This window comes from Eleutherodactylus coqui, chromosome 1 (genome assembly GCF_035609145.1).
Source record: "Eleutherodactylus coqui strain aEleCoq1 chromosome 1, aEleCoq1.hap1, whole genome shotgun sequence".
Lineage (NCBI taxonomy): Eukaryota > Metazoa > Chordata > Amphibia > Anura > Eleutherodactylidae > Eleutherodactylus > Eleutherodactylus coqui.
In genome coordinates, this window is record NC_089837.1 from 432682137 (window position 1) to 432703402 (window position 21266).

Consider the following 21266-nt stretch of genomic DNA (forward strand, 5'->3'; position numbering starts at 1 on the left):
AGAACAAATTAATACAATCGAATGTGCAATATGAAGCCTACACTGAGGGTGAGAATCCAACACCGCATCGTGCTAAGAGAGAAGTTAACGTTCAAGATGGTAACTTTGACCCACATGTATCAATAGGAGTGCCAAGGGGGGTGCCAGATGAATTTAATTCTAGAGATCAGGTTAAAGCAGGTTTTGAGTCCTTATTTGCTATTGTCACTGTTAATAATAATGTAGATTAGATGAATTATATCTTTTACAATCAGCAGAGGTTTGTAAACTACACCAGAGATGCTTTGCAAGGTTTAGCGGACCAGTTAGGGCCCACTGCATCCATGGCGTTCCAAAATAGAGTGGCCGTGGAGATGGTTTTAGCAGAAAGAGGTTGGGTATGTAATTTCATGTATGTGTATTTTCCCTTTGATCAAAGAATATGAGTAAGGGACTGGACAATGTGACCAAAATTTCCCTTGTTTGAAAAAGATGAAGAGCCAGTTCCGATAATGCCAACCACGTACGTTACCAGAAGAATGGAGAGATGGACTAGTACTGTGTCCGCCTCAGTCTCATAAGATGGACTGTCAGTGGACTTCCCATTTGCCTAGGGAAAGTGCAGAAGACCTTAGGTTCCGGCGAGGGCACACCCTGTGGGCTGTTAACTTGTACAGATAGAGGGTATGGAGGCCCGGAAATAAGCCCAGGGAATCCATGGCCTCCTTCTGAGGTGAGGTAGGGATCCCTTCCCTTTTAGGAGTAGGGACTTACGGGCAGTGGAGAAACCCTGACGCAAGGGAGAGACGACCGAGGAAAAGTGCAAGGTCTGATGCTTGATCTCCATATTAAGTTTTTTAGGGGGGTTTGTGAGGGTATATATATATATTGCCATATGTGTTTTTTATGGTTTTATACCTATATGCAAGTTTTATTCAATTCCAAATGAGAAAAAACTTTAATACTTCGCCTTACATCAGATATGCCAAGGCTGAGAGAGATGTTCTAAGAAATTCAGAGAAGATACGGAACCAGACAAGGCCGCATGTACTTGGCCGATTTCCCAGAAGCGCTGGAACAAGATATCAAGATGTTCAAATGTACATGACTGTTATATGTTTTTCACTGTCTCAGTCCGCAAATCCGGACTGCCCATATATGGTTATGAGCCCATCACCCCCTAGTGGTGAGAGGGCAGAGGGTATAAGATCTCATGTAATCTGTAATAAAGCGCGCAGTTTTTTCTCCCGTGTGAGGAGCTAGACCAGACTCCTGTGTGTGGTGTCTCTTCTTACCGCCGGCAGCGGGGCAGGTGGGGTGGGCCCGATTGGTGTTGCACCTAGAATTTTAACCCTCATACTGCTGCCCGGGTCAGTGGTCGACACGTCACAATTCACTGATTGGCCTTGCCGTGTCTAACCTCTGCCGTCCTCGGAGAGTTGACGGCGAGTGCACATGCGTCCCCCTTCCCAACAAGCTTGCACACTTGCCGTCGACTCTCCGTGGACGCCAGAAGTTAGACGCGGCCAGGTCGGCATGACCGTGCACGGGTGCGCAGGAGCCGACCCCTCAAGGGGGTACAATGGGATTAGGTGAGTTTGCTTTGGTGTATTAATTCTTCTCTTTCCACAGTTTAGACTCTACAGGGATGCAGGGCAGGATGCAGGTGGGTATAATTTTTTTTATTTTGCTGACAGAACCCCTTTAAATACACAACCGTGTAAACCGGCAGGCATTCACTTGAAAGGCTGCCTGCTTACTGTGAATGGAAGTGGGCGGACTGGAACGATCTCTGGCCACTCCGCTTCCATTCACCAGTGATAATCATTCCTGTGTATAAGCACAGGAACGTACTGCTAAAACAACCTCATGGGCATCTAAAAGCAACTTTAGTTATGTTACTGCACTAGGAAGAGCTTTTTAACTTAAAATAACAATTCAGATAACCCCATTAAGTGCATTATGTAGTTGAAACCAGAATGAGGGGATGTCTGCTGACTGAGTAGAGGTGGACTTTCTCTATTTGCTACATCACAAGAGAAGTGTTTAAGGATCTCTGCCATAAGGGCTTAAACGCATGGACGTGTTTTTCTAGCCTTACACAGCCGTGATAATCATGGCCGTATAAGGGGACAAAACAAAACCACTGATCTCTGTGGGAGTTTAGTGGTTTCATTTTCACTTCTGGGATTTCTAGGCCGTGAATACTACAGCTGAGAAAATATAGGACGTGCCCTATCTTTCCCGCTCGTAGGGAATACATCGTGCGGGGAGGATCAGGCCGCACAAGTCTTCCCACCTCTTTTTGGCGTGGAGTTTGAACTGCAGACGAGGGAGAAGAAATCTCCCTCATTCAGATGCAACTACGCTCAATACTGCCGAGCGTATTTGCGTATACAGCAGTGTGTTTTGAGCCTCACATAAAAAATAAATCTTGTTATTTGCATAGCACCAACTTATTCTGCAGCGCTTTCAGTTAATTTATTTATTACCCTTCACCAAGCTGGGTACTCATTCTACTGACCTTAGAAGTATGGAAGGCTGAGTCAAGCTTGAGCCAGCTACATGAACCATGCAGGAATTGAACTTGCAACCTTCAAGTCATGAGCAAGAGCTTAAGACTGCATTTCTGCTGTCTTAACACTCTGTGCCACACAAGGCTCTGTATGTGGTTTTACATGTGTTTTTAACCTCTGCTTGAAATCATTATGACCTTGTATGCACTAGATTCTATCCGTGTCATCTTGGTGACAGGTTGGACATCCTATAATATAATAAACTAAACCGTAGGGAAAGTGCAGGGCAATAAAGATTTATAGATGCAAAACAAATGCCTATAGCAGGCACAAAAAGCCCTAAAGCTACATACCTGATTTATAAAATATAACCTTTATTGAAAATGAAGTAAAAGCACTATAACTAAGAGCTCATTTAAAAACACAGGGTCCCAAGTAGCCTGTATTCCTTATTAACACAGCTAAACCCACTGTGGTGTCTAGAGGGGGGAAAATAGATCCCATGTTCCACACCTGTGTTTCCATGTAAGGGAAAAATTGCATGTATATCAATAGAGTGTTAGAGGCTGGGATATAAAATTCCCTGTCTGCAGCGGGAGTTCTAACATGACAACTACTTGGAAATAACCTGCCTAATTAAAAGAAATCATAGCCCTAAACATGTTTCACCAGAAAACATGGTGCCATCAGGGGAACAGGACTAGAGATGGAGCTCTAGCCCCAATACTCTGATGATGCCCTTTTTTCTAAAGGAACATGTCTGATGACGAGGTAAAGCCTTGTTATAGCTCTGGGCACACAGATAGATAGATAGATAGATAGATAATCTCCTGGGTGTGTTTTCATGTAGGAAAGGATGTCGTTTAACCCCTTCAGTGGCAGGTTTATTATTACCATGTCAGCGCAGGAAGCCCTGGAGATTTTCCTGAGGTATTTCGAAGTGGCAAATGTGTACAGTGGCACAATAACTGTGTGTCTTGGCCAGCATTTCAGCACTAGAGTTGTCCACGGACATCTTCCGGGGTTTAACTTCATGGTCAGTGCTGCAGCCCCAAAAATTTTCCGGGCGTGCCATTAAAGGGGTTAAGTCACCAATTATAAATATATGTATCTGTTATATGTTTCTAGATGACAGAATATAATCTACTTCCCAACCGTATCATTCAGTAAAAATTTTAAAATGAGTAAAATTTTAAATCAGTGAACTTTGCCTACCTGAATAGGAATGCTGGGTGCCCACACTCGACTGCTCAGATGTACCGCCAATTGCACAAATACCTTCTTTCTTGTTTATGGCTTTTCTGAATGTTTTGGCCACATCTGAGCTTTTAAGGTCATGAATAATCTACAAAAAAGAGAAAAACAAAATGTTGTAAATCTTCTATTATTAGGCCGCTCTCACACAGGCAATAGTACAAACGCAGCATTTTTACTATGGCAGAGCTGCTTTGTACAACTTTCAGTGTGAGCGTTTGCCTGCATTGTTACTGCGCCTTCAGGACAGTAACAATGCAGGTAAAGCAAGTTGATGACTAGAGATGAGCGAGTATACTCACTAAGGCACATTACTCGAGCGAGTAGTGCCTTAGCCGAGTATCTCTCCGCTCGCCTCTAAAGATTCGGGGGCCGGCGCCGGTGACAGGTGAGTTGCGGCGGGGAGCAGAGGAGAGAGAGATCTCCCCTCCGTTCCTCCCCGCTCTCCCCCGCCGCTCCCCGCCCCCTCGCTCATCTCTATTGATGACGTCACCACTTTCACTTTCCCTCCCGATAACATAGAATGCTACATTCAAAAATGCTGTACACAGCATTCTACCACATTCTTGACAGCGTTGAAAATGCTCCTTATTGATTTCAATGGGCGACACATCACGTTTAAAAACGCTTTATTGCCTGAAAATAGAACAGACGGCACTAAAAATAAAACGTGGCGTTAGCAATGCAGCGATCGAACGCTCTGTCTGAAAAGCTCCATTGAAATCAATGAAGGCGTTTTACAGCGTTTAGCACAGCGTTTGAAACGCCGAACTAAACGCTGTAAAAAGCAGGCTGTATGAGAGCGACCTTAGTGGAATAAATCTCAAGATATAAAATAGAAAATGTCAAAACGTTATGTTTTTCTGTTAGTGTTGAATGTACTATAAAATGCAACAGTAGAAAAGCTCGTATTGTATGCAGGACAGACCTGTACATTGAAATCACATTGCTAATTTGCATATATGTGAGGAATTGGGAGTGATGATATGAAAATATAAGACCAGATCTAGCAAAAGATATAAGCAACCACAGAGTTTATGTTCTCTTCATAAACTCTCTCAAAACACCAAAACATGTTGTCTACTATACACATATGGCTTTAACAAAGCTAATTAGAGGTAATTGGTGTAATGCCTATAAAGAATTTCATTTGCATTCCATGCTCTGAAAACTACAGAAGAAGAAGAAAAGTATAATAATAATGAAATTTGCCAAGTGACATCTAACCAGCCACCACACAACTGAATACTGTAAGTAATAGCTAGTCACATGTATTGGTGCCATGACTTGGCACCGGTATTAAGAAAAGATGGCATGATGCCATGCAAGGTGAATACATAGGGAATATTTGTTAATAATTTAGTACATACATTGCCAAAAGTCATTGGACAAGAATTAGTATTGTGTAGGACCCCTTCTAGTCCAGAGAAGTGTAGCAACGCAATGTGGCATTGGTTTCACAAGTCAATGAAGACATCTGGAGGGATGTTGACCCACTCTGTCTGGATAGCCACCCACAGCTCAGTGGCATTTATAGGTGCGAATGGACTGCTCCATCACATCCCATAAATGTTCAACTGGGTTCATGTCGGGCAAAAATGCTGGCCACAACATTCATAGGTGCTCACCAGAATGCTCCTCAGACCAATTCTGGACAATTTGGGGCTGATGGCACTGTGCATTATCCTGCTGGAATATCTCATCATTGTAGTGGTACATGACGTCCATGAAGGGCTGCAAATGGTCCCCAAGCAGTAAAACATAGTGGGCACTGGTCAATGTCATGTTTAGGAGGATCAGTGGATCCAACTCATGTGCAAAAAAAAGTTTCAGTAAAAGTTGGCTTCACGTGGGGTAATCTTCTTTATTAACATTACTTCTAATGAAATGTTTTTTTGCACATTGCTTGCCCTGCTGAAGCTGAAGGCTTAAGTCTGAGCTCTGTGGAGGATCTGCATTAGGCAGCTGTAGGTCCCGTTTGAGAAGGTGAGCCAAGCGAACTTTCTTTTTCTATTTGATCCAACTCATGCCATGAGAACACACTCCACACTTGTATGGAATTTCCACCAGCCTGAATAGTGTCTTGTTGATAACTGGGATCCATTACTTCATGGCATCTGCACCACACACAAACCCTACCATCAGCCTGAAGCAATTGGCACCATGACGTATTGGACCATGCCACATGTTACCTGTCCACTAGGGTCCACTTAGCAACCTCATGAGTCTAGGTGAGGCGCTGTGTCCAGTTATGGGTGATAACGGTGGCACTATGGTGTGTCTTCCGTTGCCATATCCCATGGAAGCTAAAAAACACTACACTGACCTGTGGAATGTACATGTGGAGGATCCAGCATTGAATGATGATATGTTTGCTGCCAGAGTTGCTTGTCTGTCCACACAGACAATTCTAGCCACCAGTGGGTGGTCACTGTGCTGTCCACTGTGGGTGGTAATGCCTTCTATGATGTTTTTTTCAATATACACGTTACACTTTAGATCGAGGAAAGTTAAATGCCTGAACAACTTTAGAAATAGAATGTCCAATCCATTTGGCACCCACTATCATGACTTGTTTGAACGCTACTAATCTATGACTTTGGCACGTCAGTGTAAGGGGCTTCATCTAATGTGTGTAAGTGATGCTAACACAGACAAGCCATGAATCTGCTCAGAAGCAACCACTCATTCATTAACAAAAATGACATGCTCTACACATTAAAACATAATCAAATGTAATATAGCATGAACATATATTTATTCCAGTGATTCAGGGTGAACTTACTAAGATGAATTCATCAAAACTGATCTTCCCATCTCTGTTCCTATCTCCTGTTTCCATGAGGCTTTGGATTATCTCTCGAAGCCTATACCCAGGTAGAGGCAAATTAGCAGCTTTGAACAAGTCATTTAATTCATTAGGGCTTATGAAACCATTTCCATCAGTATCTAAAAAGAGAAAGCAAAGATGATAGTGGGATCTGAAGGGAATGGGGCTACATTTACGGCTAGGGGGATTAGTGATAAATGAATATCTGATGATAGATGTGATATGACAGGTATCTAGGCTTATTAGGCAAAGAAGAGTTGCACTTTAACCCTTTCCAATCCAATTTGTATCCTGGTTTTCCTACGGGCTTACTCTTTTTCTGCTGTTATACAACGTCGCTATCTGCTGGCTAAAGCCAGTACTGCATGAGGTGACAGGTTGGATAGGCTCCGACAGCAGAGAGGCTGGCAATTTATAGTAAGAGAACCCCGACGGACGTTTTCCAACATCGGAGCTGTACAGCCTTAAATCATAATGTCTTCAGACGTCAGACAGTGGATTGGAAAGGGTTAAAAATGAAAATGACAAATGATTATCATATGGAGCCATACTTTAGAGTTTCACTATGCTTAAGGGGGTTGTCTACTTGTCATGCAGACACCCCAGCCGTAGCACATCCTAAAGTGTATGGTAATGGATGGCTGTGCATGTGCAGCCAATCGCTACCATGCACTTCAGGATGAACCGCAGCTAGGGTGTTTGCATGACAGATAAAACTTGCTGTGAGACAACCCCTTTAATCAATTATGAGTAATATTCTGCTTCCTAAGGCTCTGTGCAAACCTCGTTTTTTTTCTTCCATTAGAGGTATACACCTGGAAAATTTCCTGTTGGATACCTTAGACAGGTGCCTCTCACATATGCCACTGTATAAGCATACAGTAGAATATGTCAACCATTGACTTCTGTTGTAAACAAAAATGTATACCGCTCAGTTATTTATACGCTTTTTTAAGGTAACGCTCCGTAGAGGAAAAATTTTAGAAAAATTGGTACCGTGTTAGCCAGTAGAGCAAAGTGTGATTGTTCTCAGTAAGAGAAACCAAGTAATCTTGTAGATATGATAGCTTTTAATGGCTAACAAAAGTACATGCTGTTACAGCAGGCTTTCGGATCCTCTATTGATCCTTCTTCAGGCTAAAATGGAAGTTCTATTTTAGCCTGAGGAATGATCGATAGAGGATCCGAAAGCCTGCTGTAACAGCATGTACTTTTGTTAGCCATTAAAAGGTATCATATCTACAAGATAACTTGGTTTCTCTCACTGAGAACAATCGCACTTTGCTGTATGGAGGAACATGCAGCAGATTAGAATTTCCTATACAGTAAAAAAAAAGCATGCTAATGCATACCAGCCCAGCATATGCCACAAGGACATTCTTTTGTCAAATGCTGCATACATGGTGTCTTATGGATGATAAACTAGAGGTCTGAGCAGAATCTAACACGGTGTTAGGTATTTCTACAATTATCATTAGATTGTTTTTACAGCATTTGTGGTTTTCCTGTTGATACATGATTGAAGAAATATCTTACCAATCTTGCTAAATGCCTCCTTGAGCTCCTCCATTTCCTCATCTGTGATTGGTCGAGATTCCATGGTGTCCTTTTATTCTGCCCTAGATATAATACATGATGGTTAGATGGTTTATGTAATACCCAAATACGGAGTGGGGGTGGGGTGTCAGTGCTTAGCATTGGATTTTGGTTTCAAATCAGGTTCACAAGGGGTTCTCTTTAAGTGCACCCACACTCCAAAAATATACTGAAAACTTAGTTGGATTTTGAAGGCAAGTCAGATTTCGAGCTCCATTGGGGACTGTAAATGATGAAAATCGCTGTACAATGCTGCAGAATATGGTGGTGCTATATAAGGAACACCAATACATAAGCACGAAATATCAATAAATTTGTTAGGAATAAGAAATAAAGTATAAAACAAAAGTTTGGGTTGACACAGTGGAGTTTTGGTGTATTTCTTTGTGCTTTTTTCAAAAAATGGAGATGCATAAAAGAGGAGATATTTATTCTTTCCTTTATCATTTTGGTCTGTTTTGGATACATTGCTGGTTGTGTAAAAAAAAATGAATACATAAACATTACATAAATATGTCTTAAAATTGACAATCCAAATCTCTTTTCACGTAATAACATTGTCAGCTCCCACGGCGGCCAGGCTCAACATGCGATGCCAATAGCCTATTGATTTAATTTGGGCCACTCACACCTGCATTTTTTTGCACATATTACTAGTGTGAAAAAAATTGCAGCATATCCTATCTTAGCCCCCACTATTCATGAATTCATGAATGGGTGTGAGTCAGACCTGCCTCTGATTGGCTCAGCGCTGAGCCAATCAGGGGCATGTCTGACTCACACCCCCTTCACACCCACTGCAGGCCGGCCGCGCTGAACTCCGTCTGCCGGGACAAGGTGAGTATATATATTTTTTTTATTTTTACACTTTTCTGGATGAATTGCAGGGAAGGGCTTATATATTTAAGCCCTTCCCGACAATTCATCCCGCGCTCGCCCGCAGCGCATTGCTTTCAATGGAGCCGGCTGTACTGCCGGCTCCATTGAATTCAATGCGCTGGACAGCTCCGGCCCGTTTCTAATGAAAGGCGGCTAGGAGCAGATTTTTCGGGCGATTTTTTGGCCCCGGTCACGCGATTTGCAGATGTGCATCCGTCATGCGATCCGCAAATCGCACGAAAAAACGCCCGTGTGACTAAGGCCTTAGTCAACAGAAATAGTGTATAATACGATAACAAGACTGATTGTAGCAATTATTTTGTCTAGACGAGCCTTAATAGCTATGAGACTGTTTTGTAGATATCAATAAGCCTTATGATCAATAATCTTTGTAACCTTTGTAATAGTAACCTTTTGTATGATAACACCCTCTTTCTGTCTGTATAAAAACTGGCAATGTCTTCAATTAAACAAAATTCTCCATGAATTCAAATAAGATGCGTCTTGATATAACATGGCAGAACTTTTGTGTTATTCATACATATTGCTGGCAATCGTCTCGTCACGGGCTTCCATATCTACGAATTTAGCACCGGACAACGAGGTCATCAGATCAGTAGCGATGTGGTCCGAAAACAGCAGGAAAGGGGAATCCCTGTGGCCAAATAGCTCTACCTCAGGATAGAACCGAACAGAACCCATTGACTATAGTGGGGTCAGTTCGGTTTCCGCACAGCTTTTAGCCGGAAGAAAAAGTGCTGAATGTCTTAATGTCCTTAATAAGCAAAACAGGCAGTCATTATACAACAGAGGTCTGCTAGATAAATTACAGGCAATTTTCCTAAATGTATGTATATGTATATATATATATATATATATATATATATACATACACACATTAATTCTGAAAAGTCGCCTGTAATTTATCTAGCAGACCTCTATTGTATGATTTACCCGGGCTGCAGGTAAAACATGTCTTAAAACAGTGATAGTGTACAGTGTATGTCATATTTATTAGTACTCATAGCTCAGTACAGAATATATATTTTACACTGAAATATGAGTACTGAGAAGTAAGACGTACACTATTGCTGTTTTAAGACATGTTTTACCTACAACCCGGGCTAATCATGTTTATATGCAAACCGGAAAACCACTAAAACCATTTTTCTGACAAGCGTGCTATAAAAGCTGCAAGTTCTTTGCCATACAGATACATTTCAGGTTGGCTAGCTCATTGAATACTAAATATATATAATTGTGCTTTACCACAATTGTATGCTTAGCACATGTATGAGCAGAAAAATGATGGGACATGGAAGAAGTATCCTTTTAGTGTGTTATTTAAAATATACAATGTGTTGGTGTTTCATGTGAACTATCTATAGTAGACTGGGGGCATCATTTGCATGTGGGGGAAAAGTGGTTCCCTAATTAATAGAGGGTCAGTATGTTGTTCCACGCATCTTAATACAACATTCCTTGTTCTCTACTGGTTGATGGTATAGTCATTTCCAATGTAACTTCTCTGTCTTGCTTCTGCTCTGGTCTTTCCCTCCCTAGGACTCATGCTACTTCCTTTTCACAGTTCTGCTTTTTTTCTGACTCACAAACATGAGCTGTTAGGTTCTAATACACATTACTAATACTATACATTATCTGCTTGTTTGCTTACTTGTTCATTTATCTATTCTTTACAGTGTGACAACATACTCTGCCCAACTATACACGGAGTGCAGTATAGAACACAGTCTGGTTTCCTATCCACCCATACATGCGTCAATTTCATACTTAACCTACCAATATGTTTTTCTAGTGTGGGAAGAAGCCAGAAAACCCAGTGGGTGCACACACAAACTAAATGAAGATGTATTGTCATGCAATCAGTTAGCTACAAAATGTTTAATGCCCAGGGAAATGTCAGCACTGTGTGCTTCTCCAGTATGTGCGTGGCCCAATGCTTCAGGTACCCCCAACAGGTCATGATTTAAGGATGTCCTATAGAAAGATCACAGGTGGCACTTTCAGAGGAACTGCAAACAATTGCATCAGCTGTGCAATACTACGGAAATCCTGAAAACGGACCTGTTAGGGTACTTGAAATTAAGAAATACTGCTAAAGGCTGCTATCACAAATGCGTTCACAAAACGCCGTGTTCAAAATCGTGGCATATTACAGCTATTTCGAGTGGCGTTTTTGAATGCATTGTACTGCATTTGACAGCATTTTTTAATGCATCCCATTATTGTGATGCGTGATAAGGTGCTTTAAAAAGTGCTAAAGTGCACAAAAATAGAGGAGAAAGCATTAGAAAATCGCTGCGTTCAAACTCAGGTCTGCAAAGCCCTATTGGAATCAATGGAAGCATTGTACTACGATTAGCGTGGTGTTTGAAACACCGCACTAATCGCGGTAAAAAGTGCGCTGTGTGAGAGTGGCCTTAGAGTCTATGCTTTAATAAACATTGCTGGAAACCCATTGCTCATGTGTGTTGACCCAGTGCTTACTCCTGGCTGTTACCACAGATCTTCTGTGAGTAAATTTTACATTACCATTTCCCTGGTCTGGAGCCTAAATACAATGGGGCCTATGTACTAATTGGCGCATGCCAGAATTGTAGTGTTAAAGATGACAATTTTGTCACAAGCGCCAAAATTGTGACTTTTTGATCATTTACGCTGGCCCCTGACAGTTTTTTAAAAAGTGGGTGGGGAATAGGATTAGAGGGCATGACAACATGTGGCCTGTCAGATTTACTAAAATTTATTGCCAGAAAATGTCCTAAATCATAGCTGAAACCCATTCTATCCAGTGTATGTTTCAGTTTGATGCATAAGTGTACCGTCAGATGCGAGAAATGTATAAACGAGGCCTGCGCCTCTTAATATATTTGTCTCATATACTGGAGCATACATTACTTAATGAAATGCCCCAGTTGGCCTACCACGATTTCCTCTTCCTGTGCAGATATCTGCAGTAAAAGAAAGATTGATTTCTCAGTACCATGGCCATTGCTGCACATTGGTTATTTATTTTCATGTGAGGCACTTTGGATGGCAGTTGACACATTTGCACCATGGGCCCAATATGCCACTTTTTACTAATTTTCATCTAATGACAGTACGGATTAAATACTTCACTTTTAAATAAACACTGATAAAGTATGCGTGACAAAATGCAATTAGTATTTTTAAATTTACACATTAAATAGACATTAATATTTCACAATCCTACTTGTAAATGCATATTTGTTTCATGCAGCTTTTCTCTATTATTATAGTACATTTTCTCATCTTATAGAGGAGCTACCAGTTCTCCTGACATGTTAGTTTTAGTAAATATTTGCATTCTGTTAAATATAACAATTCTAGAGCATCTTTTCTTGGAATTCTATGTTGCACTGTTCCTCCTATAAATTAATGAATACCAGACTGTACCCTGTTGACAAAGTGAATAATAATTCCCATATGTTAATTCATTCATACATTGGTAGGTGAAATAATAGAGGAATAATGTAGCGTAACCAATTTTCCAAAAAAGTGTTCTTGAATTGTTATTTAATAGGAAATACAAATATTTATTAAAACAGACCAGACAGGAGAGAGGACAGTTACTATTTAACCTATAGCATGTGATGTAACAGATTTAATCTATGTGAATACGTAACATAACATTTATTGAAATTTCCCTTTTTATATTGACAATACCATTTAAAATAAAGCCTGAGCAACTCAATACACCCATTCTTTTTTGTAAGTTTCTTATACATAATAACTTAAAGTCCCTGGGCTCCAATGCAAAATCTATAACAGGGACCTATTATACCCTACATCTGCACCACAAACGTTCATTAAGCTGATCATTGGCCAATGCAAAATGGCCTTAAGGTGACACATACAGAGGCTGCAAATCTGTTCTACCATTCCATTTAGTGCCTCTGTTAAGCACCATATTCTTTCCTAAATGCAATAGTTCTAGGGCAGAATACAGCACCGATGACAGAAAACACAAATATGTCACATTTTTTTCTTCCAGAGTCTATTGGAATCCTTGACAAAAAAAGTGCCCCTATATAAATTAAGTGCAATACAGTAGATCTATAGCAAAGAAATCTGTAATATGCCTTAGCGTAGGCACACTCTACAATAGGATCCTACTTCCACAATCATTTATGGTGCTTCTGAATTTTTGAGGAAGGCAAGTTCATCGGTTGATTATTAATTACATTATTCATTAATCACATAGTAAAAGCAAGCATTGTTCTCAACCACTGGTTCAAATGTGGAAGAATAATTTCAACATTTATTTTGATCAAGTGAAAGGGAAGTTCTTGCACATAAATTAGTAATTAGATTATTATTAGTATACATGCAAAATGAGAAACTTAAACATATATTGTCATTAAAAGTCCACCCTTTATTTTTTTGGCTTCCTTTCTCCTAATTTAGTATTACATAATTATGTAAAGGAAACATCATTTCATTAGATGACCCCAATGGGCCATGACACTAGTTAATTTCCACTAGATAAAATTTAAATATATATATATATAATTTTTTTTATTTTCTAAAAACAGACAAATACATTTATTAAGATGTCCAATGTTTCTAACAATGCAGTTAGCCAGTATTCCCATACAAGTCATAACAGACATTAAAGGGGTTGTCCCGAGGCAGCAAGTGGGTCTGTACACTTCTGCATGGCCATAATAATGCACTTTGTAATGTACATTGTGCATTAATTATGAGCCATGCAGAAGTTATAAAAAGTTTTATACTTACCTGTTCCGTTGCTGGCGTCCTCGTCTCCATGGTGCCGACTAATTTTCGCCCTCCGATGGCCAAATTAGCCGCGCTTGCGCAGTCCGGGTCTTCTGCAGTCTTCTATGGGGCTCCGTGTAGCTCCGTGTAGCTCCGCCCCGTCACGTGCCGATTCCAGCCAATCAGGAGGCTGGAATCGGCAATGGACCGCACAGAAGAGCTGCGGTCCACGGAGGAAGAGGCCATCTTCAGCGGTGAGTAGAGAAGTCACCGGAGCGCGGGGATTCAGGTAAGCGCTCCGGTGAGCTTTCTTTACCTCCCTGCATCGGGGTTGTCTCGCGCCGAACGGGGGGGGGGTTGAAAAAAAAAAAAACCCGTTTCGGCGCGGGACAACCCCTTTAATAGAACAACTCTGAATAGTCAGCCTCATAGCGACAATTACTGGACCACACTTTCCACTATAACTAACCATGTGGCAATACTGACTTTGCAGCTTGCTTTTCCGCCTTTACACCTATAAAAGCTCAGAGGGTCAGCTTCAAATCTTACTCATGCGGCTCTAGCTATACCATGAGACTTTAGGTATAGCAATGCTCCATTAAATATATATATCTTCGTAAAGACGATTTAAAAAGTCTTAAAATGCAGATTGTTTTTACTATCTGATTACTGTTTGCTCTGACCACAAACTTCCTGTGCAGTTGTAGAGCTCTTGCTCCGTGTTAACAGCTATAGTAACATTACTGTCATTATTGATAATCCACCTTTGGACTATTGCTTATCATCAGTGAGTGGATTTAAAAAGGTTCATTTTTAGGAGGTACATTTCACAGAATTCAGTAGACTTACCTCCTTCAATATGGCTTGTCACGGGCAATGGAACAGAGATATCTTTAAAGAAGGTTGGTGCACTCAGAAGCGCTAGTAAAGCTTTATTTTGTGGTTAGTAAAAGGAAGTGACTGACATGTGAAATTATGACTTTATAAGGAAATGTCAGCCGTTATAATCCTTCCTCTAGTTCCAAAACCACCTGATTAGTCAAAAAGATGTTAACACTATTACCCACTTCCTATCCTGTTGTGCGGCCTGCTTTAGCAATGCTAGCTGCTGCTTCTGTCACTTGTGTTGCACCACTCATTTTTTACAGTGTGAAAATCCTCATATGTTGTGGGATCAGACTTGACCTACAAAGTATTATGGAATCTTCCTGTGAGCCCAGCCTCTAACACAATACAGCCCCAAAGGTTCTTACGAAGACAGCCCCATTTGGAGATAGCTTTGGAGCCAAACATTTGCCACTAGGGTCTATTTCTTTGCACAAGAGTAGATGCACAAATAACCTATCGGATCTCATTGATGATATGTCCTTTGTGTTCAACCATAACAACTATAAATTACATGAACTTGAAAAGTGGACATGCACAGGTACTGTATAGATGTAGAAGTGGGCCATCAGAATCATGTTCCCTGCTGGGCCCAAGGCTGAACCAAAATGCATGGATTCCCAAGGGAAAATAATGTGTTTGCCTGGGCCAGTATTTCATTGTTAGGCCTTAGTCAGACGGGCGTTTTTAGCCGCGATTTGCGCATGCGCATGCGTCCGGCGATTTTATAAAACCATTGCTTTGCAATGGTATCGGACACATGAGCGCTGTTTATGCGCTCGTCCGATAAATTATAGAACAGAAATCGCAGATCGCACCTATCTGCGATCTGCGATTCCTGTTCTCTTCTCTATATGCGCTCAATGGGGCCGGCGGCAGCAGCGCCGACCCCATTGAGAACATATAGAAGACAAATCATTCTTCTCTGCCACAGCTGTAACAGCTGTGACAGAGAAGAACGATGTTTGCCCATTGAATTCAATTGAGCCGGCAATGCAGCCGCTCCATTGAAAGCAATGGGCTGCCGGCGTGCGCGGGGTGAATTGTCGGGAAGGGCTTAAATATATAAGCCCTTCCCTGCAATTCATCCTAAAATGTGTTAAAATAAAAAAAAATTGTATACTCACCTTTCTGCTGCAGCCGGAGTCCAGCCGCGGCCGCTGTCAGTTCTCCTGAACTGCTTCTCGGCACTATTCAGCCGGCGGGGCTTTAAAATCCCCGCCTGCTGAATGATCTGCCTCTGATTGGTCACAGTCCTGACCAATCAGAGGCAGGTTTCACTCACACACCCATTCATGAATTCATGAATGGGTGAGTGACTGCTGCCTCTCAGCGCTGAGCCAATCAGGGGCAGGTCTGACTCACATCCATTCATGAATTCATGAATGGGTGTGAGTGAGACATGCCTCTGATTGGCTCAGCGCTGAGCCAATCAGGGGGCAGGTCTGACTCACACCCCCTTCACACCCACTGCAGGACGGCCGCGCGGAGCTCCGGCTGCCGGGAGAAGGTGAGTATATATATATATATTTTTTATTTTTACACATTTTAGGATGAATTGCAGGGAAGGGCTTATATATTTAAGCCCTTCCCGACAATTCATCCCGGGCTCGCTGCATTGCTTTAAATGGAGCCGGCTCTATTGCCGTCTCCATTGAATGCAATGCGCTGGACAGCTCCGGCCCGTTTCTAATGAAACGTGGCTAGGAGCAGATTTTCGGGCGATTTGCGGGCGACTTGCGCGCACCGGTCACGCGATTTGCGGATGCGCATCCGTCATGCGATCCGCAAATCGCGTGAAAAAACGCCCGTGTGACTAAGGCCTTAACCTGGTTTTGCAAAATATTATCTGCAGCATTCAATAGTCAACTAAATACTTTATTTAGCCGCCATTATTCAAGCCATGCACCCATCCTATTTTATTTCCATCGGAACCCTATTGGTATTTAAATGTTCAAAGGAGTCAATTACTTAGATGGAACAGGAAGAAACATTCAATGTGCTGTTGTGACTATTCAGTGCAGAATTGTAATACACATAGCAGAAAGGTTCTTACAGCAGAAATGCAATCAGTCCTCTTGCTTGTGTTACACCATGCAATGCTAATACAGGGTACTTTTGATTCTTTCCCTCCTCCACAACACTCCCATCACTTGTATGAAAAGGACAACATGATCCTCGGGCTGTTTTCCCCTTAGTTACCGTATATACCGGCGTATAAGGCGACGGGGCGTATAAGACGACCCCCCAACTGTCACCTTATACGCCGGTATTCAGTGGAGAAAAAAAAAAAATTTTATTACTCACCTCCCACGGCGTCCTGTCGCGCTCCGGCAGGATGTCGCTCGCTCCGGCAGGCTGTCGCTCGCTCCTCGTCCCCGCCGCAGCATAGCTTTCTGAATGTGGGGCTTGAAATCCCCGCTTCCAGAAAGCTAATACACACGCCGGCAGCCATGACATCATTGAATGGCTGTGATTGGCTAAAGCACACGTGGCTTCAGCCAATCACACTATTCAATGACATCATTGAATGGGTGTGATTGCTAACACGTGCGCCTTCAGCCAATCACAGCCATTCAATGATGTCATTGAATAGTGTGATTGGCTGAAGCCACGTGTGCTTTAGCCAATCACAGCCATTCAATGCTGTCATGGCTGCAGGCGTGTGTATTAGCTTTCTGGAAGCGGGGATTTCAAGCCCCGCATTCAGAAAGCTATGCTGCGGCGGGGACGAGGAGCGAGCGACAGCCTGCCGGAGCGAGCGACATCCTGCCGGAGCGCGACAGAACGCCGTGGGAGGTGAGTAATAAAATTTTTTTTTTTTACACTTTTTTTTTTTTGTATTACCGGCGCATAAGACGACCCCCGACTGCAGAGCAGATTTTTCGGGGTTCAAAAGTCGTCTTATACGCCGGTATATACGGTAATTGATAACAGTGCTATGACTGTGAATTGTGGAGGGGCATTGTAGATTAACACAACCGAGTAGAAAGGGGCACCTGAAGCTGGGCACCTCTTTCAAATCAGTACTCAGACCACACATGGAATATTGTGAACAGTTTTGGACATCAGCACTCAAAAAGAACATATCAGAGCTTGAGTGTGTTCAAAGGTGGGGTGAACTACAATACAATAGAGAGGTTATCAAAATTGGGGTTATTTAGTTTAAAAAAAGGACGGCTGACCCCTTCGAATCCTTCTGTCTTAAACACCCGCAGGCAAAAGGCCTCATTTCTCAGATCTATTCAAAGCTTGTTCATACCACTTACCGCACTCAGCTACCTTACGTGGCCAGGTGGGAGCGAGATCTGAGGGATGTTTTGAGTGAGGAGGAGTGGTCACAGATCTGGAATTCAACCAATCAAGGGGCCCGCAACATATTAATGTTGGAAACCTCATACAAAATTCTCCTTCGCTGGTATCTGGTCCCAACACGAATTGCACGTGCCGTCCTGGGCTACTCTAAGGATTGCTTCAGGGGCTGTTCCTCCCCTGGAGACATGCTCCATATATGGTGGTCCTGTCCCAGGGTCAAAAGACTTTGGATCAGAACATACTACCTAATTTATTCTATAATGGGAGGCCCTGTTGAACAAAAAGATCAAGGATATATCCCCAAACTCCAGAAAACTGATATCTTTCCTCTTCTTACCACAAAACAAGCCATTGCCCATTCCTGGCGTAAAGCATCACTAGATTTCTCCGAAGTTAAACGCCGCATGAACTGGTATATGATAAATGAAAAACTTACCTCAATAACAGAAGATAAATATGACAAATTCCTAAGCATATGGACCTCATGGATAAGTTATGCCCTCCCTACGGCAGGAATGAACCTACTAATGTAAACATGCCCTGATGGTGCCTTTGCCCCTACGGACGGCAGTCCTGAGAGAGAGGGAACACCCCACCCCCACCCCCCGAAATACCATTTGGCCCTGGCCAGGCCATTGCTTTCTTTTTTAATGCATATTGTCTTTCCGGAAATTTGCATTAACAGTTGTATTTTAAAATAACGATTGTTTACCATTACCTTATTTGAAAATGCAAGGATTGTTCTACCCTCTTATATCAAAACTGGAAACCTCTTCATAATGCTTTTTCCTTGAATGTATGTTTAATTGAAAAATCAATAAACATTATTGTAGAAAAAAAAAAAAGGACGGCTGAGGGGCAACCTAATAACTATGTATAAATATATCAGGGGACAATATAGAGATCTCTCCCATGATGTGTTCATACCCAGGAATGGGACTGTAACAAGGGGGCACCATCTACATCTAGAGGAAAGAAGGTTTCTACACCAACATTGCGCAATAACAGGTTGAACTGAATGGACATGTTGTATGTCTTTTCTCAGTCTTATATATTATGGTACTATGTTCATGAGTTTACATGAGTTGCATGTTGCATTGACCATTGCTTTAATGGCATAGGTTAGACAACACAATGATTCTCCATCTTGGTTAGGACTACTTTTACAGTTTTAGACTTAAAGGGCATGTGTCATCTCAAATTATTCTTCTGTATAAATCACATTTTTATTTTAAAAATATTTAAAAATCATTTTCTGTGATTTCTTTTTCATTTTTGATGTCACAATATATGTTTAAAATTAATCTTAACATCCTACAGTTTTCTCTCTGACCACTAAAGACTTCTTATTCTGTAAAAATCACTTTTCAGCAGTCATTTCACTATCATCTGAGGCAGGATTACAAGGAAAGGTGATACCTATATATAGATAACACAGAATTCACCATATATCACAATAGGTGATAATCATAGCTCCCCCCCCCCCCTTCCTAAACAATGACCTCATCATAGGTCACGGAGCATGCCTAGAACAGTCTCCTATAAACATCAGTATATCCATTGTATGAATGACACATGAGTTATGCTGTAAAGCATTTCTCTATATGCTGCTAACTACAGCTCAGAAAGGTTGGCATCCCCTATAGTCATGTACAGACAATAGTATAAAAAAAACTGCAACCAGAGTATAAAAAGAGATTAGTAAAATAGAATGTTTTATTAGTTGGTTTTAATTAGTAAAACTATTTTTAAAGGAGATGTCCCGAGGCAGCAAGTGGGTCTATACACTTCTGTATGGCCATAATAATGCACTTTGTAATGTACATTGTGCATTAATTATGAGCCATACAGAAGTTATAAAAAGTTTTATACTTACCTGCTCCGTTGCTGGCGTCCTCGTCTCCATGGTGCCGACTAATTTTCGCCCTCCGATGGCCAAATTAGCCGCGCTTGCGCAGTCCGGGTCTTCTCCTCTTCTCTATGGGGCTCCGTGTAGCTCCGTGTAGCTCCGCCCCGTCACGTGCCGATTCCAGCCAATCAGGAGGCTGGAATCGGCAATGGACCGCACAGAAGCCCTGCGGTCCATGAAGACAGAGGATCCCGGCGGCCATCTTCAGCAGGTGAGTATGAAGACGCCGGACCGCCGGGATTCAGGTAAGCGCTGTGCGGGTGGTTTTTTTAACCCCTGCATCGGGGTTGTCTCGCGCCGAACGGGGGGGGGGGTTTAAAAAAAAAAAAACCCGTTTCGGCGCGGGACATCTCCTTTAAGTGATACATTCTCTTTCAAAATGAGCTAGATACCAACAATGCAAAATGGTTGAAGTCCTATATAAATATTTCTGATCTCTGAATGTATTGCAATGAAAACACTATATTTTAATGTAAGAAAATAATGTCAAAAAGTCATTAAAATCTATTGTAAATCTAAAAATAAATTTACAGTAAATACATTTTCTTATTCTTCTTGAATGTTACAAAGATAAAAAGGAGAAATTATGAGCACTGTACAGTAAACTGGAAAAAAGCCAAAATAACTATTCTTATTTGGGCTTTTTAGTGATCTGTACTAGAATGCTGCATATAGAATTGTCTTTTCACCGGGTATTACTAAATGAGGAAGTATGAATGCCAAAATCTGAAAGAGGCTGCTGCTCTACAAATGTTGCATTATAGTTTAGAACATAGTTCTGATTTTAATCAATGTTTGAAAATGCTTTTCATTATATAATTAAATCACTGATTGCATGTCAAAATATTTGATACAAAATTGGATACATAAAAAATTCAATCTCAGTGCAAATGTGGAATGGGTCAGTGGGCAAGTGCCCCCTGTGCCAGCCCCCCAGAGGCTTTTAGAGCCACACAATGTGTTAGGGGATGCCAGATCAGTCTGCAGTCAAAGGAGGCAATCAGCTGATTGCTGCAGGGGAGTAGGGAAAGATATTACCTTTAGGGCTAATGGACCTTTGATGTGATGATCATGTGACCAGTCCTATGTATAGGAGGGCTGCTGGAGAGTCTAAAGAACCTTTGATGAGATTGTGAGTATGTGATTAGTTACATGTGTGGGAGGAGTAAGACTCCAGGCTGTCCTATCAGGGGAGTCTCTTGCACTATGTTTCTACAATACAGGAAATGAAGATCCTCACGAACAGATAAGAGCCATATAACACTGTTTGGGGCACATAGGGGGGGGGGGGGGGCACTATCACTCTGGGGGCACAAAGGGAGATTATTACCGTGTGGCAGAA

At 41.7% G+C, this 21266-nt stretch overlaps 1 protein-coding gene across 2 annotated transcripts in view; it reads right to left on the bottom strand.

The window, feature by feature from the left end:
* Positions 1 to 20989, bottom strand: part of LCP1 (lymphocyte cytosolic protein 1) — a 45143-nt gene extending 24154 nt beyond the window's left edge. Inside the window, exons 1-4 of one of the 2 annotated variants that reach the window (XM_066582070.1) lie at positions 20963 to 20989; positions 8116 to 8198; positions 6535 to 6698; positions 3711 to 3840 (exon numbers count right to left, since the gene is read on the bottom strand). In XM_066582070.1, the coding sequence (XP_066438167.1) occupies positions 3711 to 3840; positions 6535 to 6698; positions 8116 to 8179 (358 nt within the window). In that variant the 5' untranslated portion in view covers positions 8180 to 8198; positions 20963 to 20989. Of the gene's footprint in view, positions 1 to 3710; positions 3841 to 6534; positions 6699 to 8115; positions 8199 to 14664; positions 14797 to 20962 lie in introns of those variants that run through there. The other variant, XM_066582065.1, reaches the window with a different exon arrangement.
* Between the last annotated feature and the right edge of the window lie 277 nt (positions 20990 to 21266).